Raw genomic sequence first — 15,365 nt, forward strand, 5'->3', positions numbered from 1 at the left:
TTCGTATTTCACTCTGGAGTGCGATCGGGGCGTTAGTAAATTTAGAGGATTTATACTTTTTTGGTGGGTAAATTTAACCTTTATTTAACTGTCATATTGTCCTTTAGTAAATTCAGAGCTTTTCGCTGTCGGAGCGTTTAGAGCGCACACTGGACGCTCTGGCCGAGGAGTAGGGTTGATCCGAGCCTTCTGACCTCACAACGGCAGTCAAGCACCCAAGCTAACTGGCTAACGTTAGCTAGTTACTTCCAAAACAATTGATATAACACCTCACTCTGACCATTTTACTTGCCCTAGCAGAGCTGGTTATGCGGTTTTCATGTTATCCAGAGCGTTGATGACTGTAACTGTGCTGCTGGCAACAACTGAATTAAGTTTTTTTTCTCAGTTTGCTGACACCGGCCCTATTCAACGGGTGTTGAGCGTTCGTAAATGCATCAGTTATTCTGCGCTCTGAAATGGGAGATAGCCAGAGCGAATTTTCGAACGCCTATAGTCTTCCCCCACCGATGACGTAACAGGATAAAATGGTCTTCAACCAAGGAATTTGACGCTATTTCAATGATATGTGTTGAACTGACATGAATTGCATAAAATTAGTCTTCCTCAACCGACGTCTCTCTTATTCCACTTAAAAGGAAACATGCACAAGAAAATCACAGAAGTGTGCCATCTTTCCTGGACTTTTAATATCGTAGCCTACTCATCACCAGGACAAAGAGCCTGGCAGGCAACCAACCATCTTATGTACATCACTTGTTCTCTTCTTTAAAAAAAAAAAAAAAAAACGAGCAAATGAAAACTGTAAAAAAGTTACTCAGGTAAACAAATACAAGACAAGAAAAATGTAACCAGTCTAATAATGCTTGTGCCCAGACTCGAGGGTAGCTGAAGATAGTGTTACAATTTTCCTTAATTAGGAGCAATGCTACTAAACAAGAAAGCTGTTATTTTTGTTATATATTTGATTAAATACATGTAAATGAGAAATCTATCTGAATGACCAATCATTTTGTAGTCTAATGGTTGTTTTGTGTAGTGTATCCAGTGTTGATAAAACGTTTACTGGAGACAGGAGATCAAGTGGAGACATAGGACGAGGTGGATATTTGTATAATAAGGCCGTTTAATTACATGTAAAAATATCTTAGTACATCGTGCACACGGCCCTTTCTGTCTGATTCGTATGGAATCGTCAGGAAAAGAGAGCGCTCTAAACAGTACATTCAGATTATATAGACAACTAGCAAAGTAGGTTGATCTTGTCGTCTGGCCTTCCGATTGGTCGATCTGGGTCGTGGGTTGTCCTGTCCGGGCCTGATGTCGACATTCCATTGGCTCTTCCCACAGTCCTTTGTCTTGTGCTCCAACCTTGAGTTGTGTGTGTCTGTGATTGTCATGGGGGAGGGGAGTTGTGTGTGTCGGTGGTTGTCGTCTAATGAGACCAGCATATGTCCAAGAGAAAGAGGGGGTGTGTGCATGTTGTGTCAACTATAGCTAATGTTGAGAAGTTGTTAAAACAAGTTACCAATATCTAATACAATTTCTTACAAATCCCCCTCTTCACGTCTTATAGACGTGAATAAACTAGTTAAAATTTGTCAGAAGACAAATTTTGATTCCCCCTCTTCACGTCTCACAAGAGACGTGACATAAAAGTAAAAAAGACAAAGCTATGGGATAAAATTTGTCAGAAGACAAATTTTGATTCCCCCTCTTCACGTCTCACAAGAGACGTGACATAAAAGTATCTTAGTCCTCAAATAGATAGACAGGTCCAGCTTCCCCATCATCAAGCAATGGAAACATTTGGGCCCTTTCCTGATTAGGGTCTATGGCGGCAGTTATAACACGGCTAGCAAGCGTGCGCGCACATGGAATGCAACAGCATCCACAAAGTACAAGAATGCCCGCAAAAACGGAAATTGATACTAGGATAGAGGAAACCAGCGTCTTATATTTACCAAAAGCATCCATCCATGAGTCCCACATAGAAGTGTCCACTCCAGAATGCTGTTTCATCTTACCATTAAGGGTACGAAGTCCCTCCAATGCTACAGTCAGACTCCCATCCGTAGCTGTGTTATTGGGAATGAAAGTACAACACTGTTCACCAAACATTGCACAGACCCCCCCTCGTTCAGCCAATAACATATCAACCGCGATTCTATTTTGAAATGCCATCAGGGACGTAGCTGCCAATTGTCCATGGACCGCCTCGAAGCCTTGTTGAGTCCAATTGCCCAGTTTCTGGACATTAAAATGAATGTAGTTAATTCTGTCCACATTTTTATTAACTGTACACCACCAACAAAATGATGATTCAAAACCTGCGGCCACTTGGTCAACCAATTTATACTTATCTGGTACCCCCCTGGGGACGCCAATTGCATCAATGTAAGTTGGGTCCCCAGCAGAAGGGCCCACCGTGCGCTTGGTCCTGATAGGCCAATATTCAGGACCCAGGGCTTGTATACGGGTGAGCAGATCTTGGACGCCTATGGGGTAAACAGAGATGGGCAACAAAAGAGTTACAAGTGCACAGGTACCAGTGGCATTGAGGGGAAGTCTGTCAAACAGACTAGTTCCCCCACACCACCACCACACATCAGCTCTAGACACTGGTTTAAAGATTTCCGTGAGCATGTGAGTGTACAAGCACCAACTAGCAGGGAGCTTACCCAACAATGTCCCTCCAACTGTCATGGTTATGCATGTAAAATTAGCTCTAGCCACACTGGAGGAGAATATCGGTTTCTTGACCACTGTGGTGACTACTGGATAAACAGCGTCCCACTGTGAACACTTCTCAGGTGGGTTGTCTCTGTCCATAAGGGGCATTAGACAGTCTCCGCTAATAGCGGCTGGGACTATGCGGAGCAATGGTCTAGCTCCCATGCAAACAACACAGCTTTTCAGGGTTGTGTTAGCTGCTTGTTCAGTCAATAAAAGCCAATTGTTAGTGAAACCTGAGATTCCGGTGACAGTAAGAATGGTATCATCAGGGGTGGTAGGAGTGGTGACCATATTAATAGGACCCCACTCACCCTTCCCCTTAGATGTTAAAACAGTAAACCGGTCAGAAATAGCAGAGGGCTGAGCCTGCTGTGTAATGCAAATTTTTAATGGCCAATAGAGTAGATCCTTGCTAGACTCTACCTGAGGTGCTAGTATGAAATCCTGACAACCCGTCCCAGTACCTGGTCGGATAATTAGTGATAAACCCCAATTACGCAATTTAGTCCTAGTCAATGATAATCTTTGTCGCCAGATAAGAACTGCTTGCCCTGATGAATATCTGGACCAATCAGGACCCGTCTCAGCGACCAAGCTCTTCCATGACCACTCCTGAAACCCCCCTTTTGTCATATACCAGTTAAATCTGGTGTACTCCAATGCATGCCCTCCCAGGCCATTCCTAGCTTTTCCCAATAACCCCCAAGACAGTGTAATGGTGGTGGTCGCATTAACGGGTACACATAAGGTGGTGCTTCTAACCTCTGTTGGAGTGCAGGGTTGGTCTGTGGTTGTAGTGCTTCGTTTGTGTATGGCAGGACTGGTGAGATCGAGGGTAATGTTAGACGTGTCATTAGTGGTTGTAAGATGTGAGAGGGGTGGATGTGTGAGCTGTTGTATGAGCCATGTGAGAGTTCCTAGGGACACTCCAGTAATGATTATGAAAATAACAAACAAGGGACCTGAAATTCCCATTCTTTCCCAGGGAGTGAGATATCCCGGTCCTAAGTGAATAGCCTTAGTTCGTGGAAACTGGGGCTGGCGTCCCATTTTCACCAACTAAGGTTTGTTTGTTTGGAGTCGAATTGAGATTGGCCAAATCGGCCCTGACTTCAGTCAGAGTTCTGGAAGGAGTTGGGGCTGGTGTACAATGTGTAAGGTGATGCCAAGGTGCGCCCGATTTACCTTTGACCTGGACTGAGTGTGAAGTAACCTCCTTCACTTCGTACGGTCCAGTCCACCTGGGTTCTAGCCACTTTCTCTTGTGGACTTTCACCCTTACCCAGTCACCAACTTTTACCTTCAGTGATGCCGTATCTCCCGTCAGCTCCCCCTCCTGGACCTTGTGAATCTGTTTGGAGAGAGCTGCAGACAGTTCCGTCAGTTTTCTCACATATTCAGACATTACAATTTGTTGTACATCAAGGGCGGGCATATGACCTCCCTCCCTCGGTGGACCAGGCATGACCCTACCAGTCATTATCTCATGAGGAGAGAGATGGGTGCCTGCACCTGGCGAGGCTCTCATGGCCATCAATGCCAGGGGCAGGGCTTCAACCCACGTCAACTTCGAACCTGCACATACCTTAGCTATCTTAGCCTTAAGGGTCTGATTTGAGCGCTCCACGAGGCCCTGCGATTGGGGCTTGTACACTGACCCAAATTTGTGTACAATGCCAAATCTCTCCTCCACCTGTCTCAGGTGTTTATTACTGAAGTGGGATCCATTGTCGGATCTGATTTGCCTGGGGACTCCATACCTTGGTATGAGTTCGGTTTGCAGCCACTTAATGACTGATTTTGCATCCTCCCTTGCTGTTGGTATTGCCTCAACCCATTTAGAGAACCTGTCTACCATAACTAACAGGTACCTTTTTCCATTTGTCACATTATCTTGCCCCATATCTGTGTAATCTATGCTGATGTCCTGAAAACAAGCATTTGGGACTGGGTATGAACCCATGGGCGTTTGATATGGTTTCTTTGGATTATGGCTACCACAAATGCTACACTCGTCACAAAACAAATCTGTCATGTCTTTCATGTGGGGGTGCCACCAGATGTGGGACACCTTTTGTAAAGTCTTCAGTTTGCCTTCGTGTGTGGGCCCATGTGCTTCTCGTATTAGTTCTGGACAGAGGTTTGCAGGGGCCACTAATCTGCCATCATGGCATCTCCACAGTTCATCAGGTCCTTTGGTGGCCCCTTTCTGTCCCCATACTGAGTGTTCATAGGGTCCTGCTGAAAACTGGAGTTCTTTTATGTGTTGCCCTGTGAGCTCAGTCCGAGCTGGTTGGATCTGAAGTATCATTTGTCTCGGGGTGTATCCACCAGCTTTCTTGGCTGCTTTGTCAGCTGCATCATTTCCCTCGCTGACTCTGTTTTTCAGTTGTTGATGTCCTTTACACTTCATGATGGCCACCTTCTTAGGTAGTGAGACTGATTTAATCAGTTTTTCCATCTGTGTCTTGTGTTTGATTGGCAGGTTTCCTGTGGTGGTGAAATTGCGTCTAACCCATTGTGGTCCATCAGTATGGACTGCTCCATGAGCATATGCTGAGTCGGTGTAGATGTTTACAGTCTTTCCTTCAGCTCTTTCCAGAGCTTGTGTCAAACCTATGATTTCAGCTAACTGGGCTGATGCAGGTTGTGTGATGATGGCAGATTCCAAAGTCACATGTGATCTATCCGGGAGCTGCTGCACCACTGCGTATGCTGCTATGTTCCCTTCCTCTCCTCTATAGCAGCATCCATCTGTGTATAACCATAGGTCCGGGTTGATGAGTGGTTCGTTCCCCAGGTCAGGTCTCAGTTTCAGTTCCTGTGCAGCTCTTTCTGCACAGGAGTGGGGTAGACCTTCTTCAGCATTGAGTGCGTCTGCCATGTTTTTGTCAGTGTTGACAAATGTGATGTGTGATTGTGTGCATTTATTCTGGATTTTCGTTTTTCTTTCAGCGCTGAACGTGAATTCTTTGCTCATCAGATATGCTGCAACCCCATGGTGGGTGTGTATTTCCAATGGATGGCACATTACCAAATGGGCTGTTTTTTCAATAGCTTTTGCCACTGCAGCTACATACCTGGAACATGTGGTTTGTCCTACTTCGATGTGGTCCAATTTGGAGGAGTGATACATCAACACTCTTCTCTCCCCCTCTTGTTTCTGAAAAAGGATGGATGATGTGAATCCTTCCTTTTCAGAAACATCCAGATGGAATTTGTTTTTGTAGTCAGGTGATGTCAATGCTGCTGCCACTGAGAGATCTGTTTTCAAGAGTGCAAAAGCCTTTGATGCTTCAGTGGTCCATGTCAATGACGAGTGTAGGTTCCTTGGTCCCGCCTCTCGCACTATTTCTCTCAGTGGCTCAGTTCTGGCAGTGTAGTCTGGGATGTGTGTCCGGCTGTACCCTGTCAAGCCAAGGAAAGACAACATTCCCGACACCGTGATGGGGCGTGGATGATGAAGTATAGAGTCTCTGTGGGTTTTGGAGAGTCCTGCTCCTTCTCCCGAGATTTCTCTGCCAAGGAAAAGGACAGTTCTGCGACATGACTGGACTTTGCTCATTTTGACTTTGTATCCTTTGACGGCCAGGAAGTCCAGTAATGTTTTTGTCATCTGTAGGCAGAGATCAGAAGTGGGAGCCCCCAACAAAAGGTCATCTACATATTGGATCAGTATCACACCTTCTGGGATTTTCAACTCTGCCAGGTGTGTCTTAAGGATATGATTGAATATTCCGGGTGAACACCTATAACCCTGTGGAAGAACAAAATAAGTGTACTGTTGATGTTCATACGTGAAAGCAAAGAGTGGCTGAGAGGCTTCATCAAGTGGGATGCTGAAGAAAGCATTAGCCAGATCCACCACCGTGAAGTATTGGTGTTTTGGAGACAGATTGCTCAGAGTGATGTGAGGGTCAGGGACAGGTAGGTCTATAGGTGCAGTAACGTCATTTACTGCTCGGAAGTCTTGAACCATCCGGTATGTTTCTCCTCCAGCTTTCAGCACTGGTAGGATCGGCGTGTTCCATGGAGATACAGTTCGATAGATAACCTGTGCTCTCAGTAACCCATCAATGGTCGGTTCGATCCCCATGATCTGTTCGGGTTTCAAACGGTATTGAGTTCGGTAGATAGGTATTTGATCTGGGTTCAGTAGAGTGATGGTGACTGGTTCCACCTGTAGTTGGCCCACATCAAAAGGGGTGTGAGTCCATAACCTTTCATCTATGGTGGAGATCAATGCTTTGGTAGACGGGTGGTCAGTGTATGGCTTACCATGGTGTCTTGGCAGGGTCAGTCGTTCTGGAAGACAGTGTTCTTCAGTGTCAACAGTCATGAACCTCCACATGTTTTCAGTGGTGGCCTTGTGTATTCCCGGTGTTTGGGTGGGTTCCCACTGAAGTTTGGATGCTTGTCTGATCATAGGGCCCAGGCTCCTTGCTTCGAAACCGTTTCCCACCGCTAGTGTAACATGGGGAGCTGACTCCTCCCCTAGTAGGTACCAGGATTTCAAATGAGGTGGTAGGATGACTGGTGCTGCCACCCCCTCTTGTCCACACACAATGGTGCAACACCTGATGGATGGCGTTAGGTGCATCATGTTCTCATCCCAGTCATCAATGTATGTATTCACGTCATTGTCTGTCACATTCAATGTACAGTGAATTTCAGCTTGTGGGGTCTTGTATGGGTGTAATGCATAGATCTGTGATTTCAGTTGATTGAACTTAAACTGGACCTCCAGGGTCCCAGGACCTGTCTCAATGCATTTTAGCCAATAGATTTCTTGTGTTGCTGACAACACAGGGGTTGGGATGATAGGTAACATCAGTACACTGACGGGATGATTTGGTGTTGAGGGAATAGGATCAATGGAGACCTCCACACCCTTCTCAGTGAGGTAAATTGAACATTTTAGTTTGCACAGTAGATCCCTTCCTAGGAGGTTGATTGGACAATTGGGACAGTATAGGAACTGATGCTTCAAATTGGAAGGGCCCCATGAAAAAAGCAATGGAATAGTCTTGTTTTGTGCTTCGGGTGTTCCTGATACCCCCACCACCTGTATTGTTTCCGAAGAGAGTGGTTGACGAGATCTTATGGCAGAATACGTACATCCTGTATCTACCAAAAATTGGTGGGTCACTCCCTCCACCTCACACATGATAGTTGGTTCGGTGTGTAGTGGAAAATGTTGACCCCCATTCTCGTTCTGTGGTGGTGGGCAGCTTCAGGACCATGGGGCATATTCATCTGACATGCCCTGGAAAGGAGGAGGTGGTTGCTGATTTGGGTCTGGGTTTGGGTGATTGTATGCAGGTTGCTGGGCTGCACGTGGTTGGTACATCATTGGCCTGACTCCCCCTCTCGGTCTAGGGGCGTATCCTCGTGCCCTGTTTGCCATCCACTGGTTTTGGGCCGCTGTCACTGGGTATGGACACAGACGAGCCATATGTCCTGTCTGCTTACAATTGTAACAGCTCCCCCAGGGTCCAGTGTTCCTTGGTTGTTGTCCCCATGTAGACGGATAGCCTGGTTGTGGTGGGTAATAGTATGGTTGTGCGGCCATCGGGACAGGTTGTTCCATCCCGGGTGCTGGCAAGGGAGGTCCCTGTGGTGCCATGGGTAGTTGTTTTTGCTGTATCATTTGTGAAACCGTTTTTTCAATGATTTGTGATATGTCTTGTTGATCTTCAGCCACCATTTGTTTCTTGGGTTTTTCTCCTTTCTGGGCCTCTTTCAATTGTAGTTTCAAAAGTTGTACCTGTAGGGACTGGACTTGTGTTTCAGCCCCTCCCTTATCCTTATTGTATTGGGTGATGTGATGATGCACATGGGAATTGAACTGAGCCTGGGGAAGTGCCATTAACCCCACCGTGGCCCTAAGTTTAGTTCGGACCTCCATTGGAGCACCGCTCACCACCATCTCCTTCCACATGCTGATCGTGGTGCCAGTATGGTCATATGGTTCTTCATGAACAGTTCTCCATGTGGTCTTCGCTCTGTCGAGATAGGCTGCCGGTTGTTCCCCTGGATTGATGGTGAATGATGAAAGGGTTGCATGGTTTCGTTCTGTGGGATATGCCCTTCTCAACACTGCCCACAATTCCGCTCGGAAATCTTCCTGGGCCAGTGCAGCCGGGGCTGTGGCAAGATCTGCCTCTCTTATCAGAGCACTCATGGTGGTATGGTCTGTTGCTCTAGCCAGAAGGGCCCTCATGTCACCTAGACAGAGCCGTAGGCCTGACGTCAGTGTTTGCAGTTGAAGGAGCCATGCAGAGGCACCCCCATGCAGGCTGGGTAATTGTCCCATCAAAGTGGTAAGGTCTGTTATTTTCCAGGGTTGGTATTCTTCATGCCCTCCGTCCGGAGTGGGCCTCAACGGCATCTGCATCTCCGACCCTCCTCGTCCCCTATGTTTGGGATCCCAATCTGCCCTGGACGAGACACCCCTGCTGTTCTGTTCCCTGAGACGTACGGACTGTCTAATAGGTTCGACCAAATCCGTCACCTTCCCCATCATTACCCCTTTTATATGGTACGAGCCCTCTCCACGTTCAGCATCTTCTATCATAGATCTGGCCAGTGCCACTGACTCCCTGAGGTCTCGCTCCACCTCCTCTTCATCTTGTCCTGTTTTATTCTCACCTTCATCGTCCTTGCTGTGGTTCCTTCTTAATGAGGCCCCAGAGGAACATTGTCCTGGTGACGACCATGACCCTTCAGAGACTATTAGACTATCCCCCTGTGTTCTGTTTCTGAACCAATCTGGGTTTGGAGTGGAAGAAAACTGAATCAGCTCTCTGTCTTCTCTCTTCAAAGGGCCTGGTTGAGACCCACTACCCCGTCCTTGTGGGTAGGTTGGTAGAGACCCACCGTGTCCCTGTAGTGAGGCAGGGTTCGAACCCCCCCCACGTCCCTGTGTGTATGCTCTATCCCTTTCCTCCCTTTCTCGATGATCAGGCCTCTCTTCACACACGAGTTGCCCTTCTTGGATCCCCAAAGTCATGCTTCCTTTTAGGTGTCCTTCATGCACCACAAACACCGGTGCCTGTACCACAGCAGGGGTCAAAAAAGGGTTTTGAGGGAGGTGGCTGAATGGATTTTGAGAATAGGGAGGTGGTGTTATTTTCTCTCCCTGTGGCAGTTCCGGGTATAGTTGGGTTGGGGCCGATGGGGCGACTGTGGTGGTAGGTGGGGCGTCATTATTGTTGGGCCTGCCCTCTTTGGTGTCAGATGGGGCTTCAGTGGCCACCCCCATCATGTCAGGTTTCCTGTAAGGGAGTGCTCTTCTAATTTCTTCAATTGCCCAAATTCCTATTTTCAGCTCAGCCTCTGCTCTTTCCCTATGCTTTGTTCCTTCCTTTTTAAATAAGTGACTCTTATTCTTTTCAACTTCACTTTGTATCCCTTCCTTCACTGCTTCCTCTAATTCTTTCTCCATAGTGAGGAGTTGCCCTTTTGATGGGGCCGCCCCACTAAGGTAACCTTCTTGCGTCCATTTTAGCCTCACTTTTTCCCAGATCCTTTTAATGGCTTTGTATTGTAGTCTCCCCCCTGCTCTGTCTTACATTCTCTGATCTAAGTATTCATTGAATTTGTGTTTGGGGACGATAGTCGTGGTCATTTTGTCGTTAAGCTATGTCTGGGTCTATTAATATCTTTGTATACTTTTAGCCCGTCACTGATCGAAACCAGCGATGTATCCTTAGCTCTAACACCCACCAATCTCGTGTCCGACCCGCGTGCACAAAGAATTTTATTACCATGTATTCGATGAATTATTTTCGTTTTCCAACAATATTTCAGCTATATCTTTTTGGGTCAATATACTAATATATTCACGCGCTCCTGATATAATTGGAATGACAATTTTAGGTACTTATATTCAAAAATTATTATTGCTTTTCGCTTATTCAATTAATTAAATACTTTGGCAAAATATTTCAGAACTGTCCTTTTGGTACAATATACTAATGAATTCAAGCGCTCCTTATATAATTGGAATGACAATTATAGGATCTTTTATTCGAAAGTTGTTATTGCTTTTAACTTTTTTCGATTAATTTGAACTTTTTCGATTAATTAAATACTTTGCCAAAACATTTCAGAAATTTCCTTTTGGGACAATATACTAGTATATTCTAGCGCTTCTAAAATAATTGTCAAATTAATTCTAACCCTTAAGGATTTACCAACAGCACGAGAGGGAAAAATCAGGTCAACTATATCAGCAGAAAAATAGCTGCTTCACAGCAGCTCACACATTCTGACTCGGCGGTCACTTTAACACAGCCTCAACTTAGCATATGGCTAATTAGTAGCAATCGGTCTCGTGGAATGTTCAATCCCCCACATTGCGCCAACACAACTTACACATACAATATCACATTAGATTCACGGTAACACCTAGCTAAATAGCTATTCTAAATTATGGATTCTTCACGGTAACCCCTAGCTGATCGACTGTCAGGTATGGCCCGACTATGTGAATCCTTATAAAGCTTATTCTTCACTGTACACCTACTCGATCAGCATACCGAGTAGTGCCAGACTATGTGAACAAGTCTTTGAATTATTATTATTTTTTTTTTTTTATGGGTCCTCACGGTAACACTTAGCTGATTGCCAATCTAACTATTGCCCGACTATCTGGATCTCATAATTATGGATTCTTCACGGTAACCCCTAGCTGATCGACTGTCAGGTATGGCCCGACTATGTGAATCCTTTTAAAGCTTATTCTTCACTGTACACCTACTCGATCAGCATACCGAGTAGTGCCAGACTATGTGAACAAGTCTTTGACCTATTAATACTTAGATATCTTTACACAATGCCTTAGATTCTAAACAATTCCACATAAATTTAGCAACAATTCACACTCACCACAGTACTTCTGATCATTGAATTTAAATATTGGCTATAATACAATATACAGATTTTGATTAAACAGGCATCTGCTCACCTTTTAGTTTCGAGCTCTTTTGATCAGTTTCCTGGGTGAGTTGAATCGCGATTCTCCTTCAAAACAGGTCACCTCTCCTTCTGGAATCTTTCTCCCACGCGTCTCCTGTCTGATCAATTTTCTATGGACCGAAATCAAAGGTGTCTAATAACCATCCTCTGCTACCAAGTTTCTGTTGATAAAACGTTTACTGGAGACAGGAGATCAAGTGGAGACATAGGACGAGGTGGATATTTGTATAATAAGGCCGTTTAATTACATGTAAAAATATCTTAGTACATCGTGCACACGGCCCTTTCTGTCTGATTCGTATGGAATCGTCAGGAAAAGAGAGCGCTCTAAACAGTACATTCAGATTATATAGACAACTAGCAAAGTAGGTTGATCTTGTCGTCTGGCCTTCCGATTGGTCGATCTGGGTCGTGGGTTGTCCTGTCCGGGCCTGATGTCGACATTCCATTGGCTCTTCCCACAGTCCTTTGTCTTGTGCTCCAACCTTGAGTTGTGTGTGTCTGTGATTGTCATGGGGGAGGGGAGTTGTGTGTGTCGGTGGTTGTCGTCTAATGAGACCAGCATATGTCCAAGAGAAAGAGGGGGTGTGTGCATGTTGTGTCAACTATAGCTAATGTTGAGAAGTTGTTAAAACAAGTTACCAATATCTAATACAATTTCTTACACCAGTAGCACCATTCAGATTGTTCCAAGATAATGGGGGGATTCATCTTGTAGTGATTCATATGAGAAACAGAAGGAAAATTATGTCTTAAGAGTGCAAAAAACATCTAACAAAAAATGCCACACCCTCCTTGAAAATAAAACACCTTTTTCATTCATGTTATCTTTCACCAGGAAGATGTAGCTTTGCACATATCTTGTCGCTTTCCTTTGTCTCCATTATAATCTGACAATTTCCATAATTTTTTTTGTTCCACATACTGTAATTGTTTTCTTGTTCCATTTGTAACAAGACAAATCCAAAAAGTTAATTCAGTTCTAATCATAGCCCTCATTGGCTGATAAAAATCATCCAATCAAAAGAGCTAAAAACAAAACCATAAAAGTTAACATACAGTTCATATCAAAGAACTGAAATAAAAGCCTTAGAAACTAAACAATACATAGTGTGTTATGTTATTCACTCACAAAATGGCTACAGGGACAGAAGTCTGATAACCTAGTTAAATCCTTCATTTGTAACTAAATCTATTTAAAACAGACATGAAATGTGTCAAAAGTGGAGACGATACACAACAGGATTGTTTAGTGTAGTCCTGGGAGTTCACAAATGCATAAGAACTGAAGACAGACGAGCAGAGAACAAATACAACAGAAACCGATAAAGAACCATGTAACAGGTCGTGTGAATGAACATGTACAAATATATACTTAGGGTTTTGAGTTAATAAACAGACACGTAGCTTAAAAGCCTGCCATATATTAACATCACTCATCATTACTGCCATGATATAAAAAACATCTGACAAACAAGCATCACTTTCTTTAATCCTATCCTGTCAATTCGATGTTGCACATCCAGGTGGACTAAGCCTTCTATCTCTTGTTTTTAATGGCAATGTTTGATTGCTACTTTTTGGGGTATAAAGCACATGTTGGTTCCAACGCCAGTAGTTATCATCCCTACTTTTATTGGTCATTCCAAAAAAACGACAGTGCAGCAAAAGTCTGTCTATGCGTCTGGTTGTCGGCTGCACTCATAGCTCAATAGCGGACGCAGACAGGATGCAACTGAATGGTTGAGCTGATATAACGTGCAGTTGTAGTGCATTCTATTCACGTATAGAGTTTGAAATAAAGCGATACATAACGGAATAAAAGACAATCAATATTGAAACAGTGTAAATACAGGTATGATCCTATCAACTTCAACAGGCTCTTATACAACTTTCTCCTGTATGGCCTTTTTCACGTAACTCCCCATCTCTCTTCTAACCTCTTAACATGTTATTACCACCCCACCACATACCCCTCTCTCTCATCCACTTTCTCCCCCCCTCCCCCTCTACATAGCCATGGTGGTGAGGTGCTGATGCCCTAGCAGGCCTTTGCGCCCCCCTCCCGCCCCGGGGTGTCCCCCTCCATTGCCGTGACCACAGTACTCCTGGAGGTTCTGCCGTAGTGTGACCAGGGCGGACCCCAGGCAGGCGCGATTAGGGGCCAGGATGCCCCCCGGCAGCTGGATGAGGACCGTGGCCACCCCGGCCATGCCATCGTCCGTGGGCTCCAGGGTGATTGGCCCCACTTTGAAGGTGGAGTAGGAGAAGCCCATGAGCTGGGAGAGGAAGGGGTCGGAGCGGCAGAAGTGCTGGTAGCCGCTGTGGGAGGATGGGTGGTGGTGGTGGTGTGAGGCCGTGGTGTTGGTGGGGACATAGTGGTGGGTGTTGAGGTAATGCAGGGGCAGATGTTGCCCACTGTTGCCCCCTCCACCCAGGGTAAGGTGGTGGTGGTGGTGGACGGTGGGGCCGGAGCCTGGCTCGTGTTTGTAGGAGACGGCTCCAGCTCGCCCCCTCTGGCCAACTACAACGCCCCCCAGCTTGCCTGTGCGTGCATGGGCCAGGGACACGGCACTGCCCCCCACCCCTCCGCCCCCTGTGGAGGGCAGGTAGATGAGCTGGGGCTCCTCTGGCTCCAAATAGACGGTGAGCTTGGCGAAGGGCCTGGACGCCATCTTGGTCATTTCCTGGATATGACGCCTCTGCTCTCGGCGGAAGTCCATGAACTGCTTGATCTTCCAGAGGAGGACACAGACGGAGAGGAAGAGGAAGAAGCAGGAGAAGAAAACAGAGAAGAAGACGAACAGGTCGATGTGGGCCTGGTCCTGGCGGAGGAAGAGCAGGCCCTGGGACTCGCCCCGTCTCTCATCTGTGCCTACACCGCGCAGGGCGATGTAGAAGCGGCTGGACTTCAGGGAGTGGACCTCATGGGGGAAGGTGATGACCACGCGGTCACGGACACCTCGAACAATCAGCACCGTCTGGGGCTTCCACACCGTGATGTAGGAGATGAGCCCCTCCGTCTTGGCCTCCCGTACCTCCCTGTCCGCCCCCTGGGGCTTGGCGTGGAGCTGCAGGGGGGTGTTGGGGAGCATGGGCCCACCCAGGCTGGATGAGGAGTTGGCATACACCTTCATAGGTGATGGAGGCGTCTCCTTATCCCCCCCGCTCGCCCCACCTCGGGCCGCCGACTCGTCCTCGATCTTGATGGCGTGGATGCCTGTGTGGAGGTCCACTTCTACGATGAAGGTGTCATGGGAGTTGGACACGTAAACCTCCACCTCCCCGAAGGTCACGTCGATGGTGACCCGGATGTCCACGTTGGTGAACTTTGGCTGGGCAGCGAAGAAGACGGTGCGTCCCTTGGGCAAATTGCGGATGGTGGGGTCGTGGAAGCAGTTTGTCTGAGAGGTGGGGTCGAAGCAGCACTCATTGTCCACGTTGAACTGCCGGTAACACTGGCGCCCGTTTACCGGTGTGCCATTGAAGGAGTCTTTGCACTTGGCGCACTGCGTTGAGGATTCCAGATAGGGAGAATAAACAAGAAATACAAGTGCATGTAAGTACTGTGCTTATTGTCTGTATATGGATGTGATCTTTACAACCAGGAAAATCAAGGTATCCTTCTTCATTACTCCCCCTGCTGT

General features: G+C 46.4%; 1 protein-coding gene across 1 annotated transcript in view; it reads right to left on the minus strand.

Annotated features, from left to right (window-relative positions):
* Positions 1–12,513: 12,513 nt before the first annotated feature.
* LOC120048659 (multiple epidermal growth factor-like domains protein 8) overlaps positions 12,514–15,365 on the minus strand; it is a 32,778-nt gene continuing 29,926 nt past the window's right edge. The window contains exon 38 of the mRNA XM_038994768.1: positions 12,514–15,227. Coding sequence (XP_038850696.1) covers positions 13,728–15,227 — 1,500 coding nt within the window. The 3' untranslated portion in view covers positions 12,514–13,727. The remainder of the gene's footprint in view (positions 15,228–15,365) is intronic.

Source organism: Salvelinus namaycush, chromosome 5, assembly GCF_016432855.1.
Source record: "Salvelinus namaycush isolate Seneca chromosome 5, SaNama_1.0, whole genome shotgun sequence".
Taxonomy (NCBI): domain Eukaryota; kingdom Metazoa; phylum Chordata; class Actinopteri; order Salmoniformes; family Salmonidae; genus Salvelinus; species Salvelinus namaycush.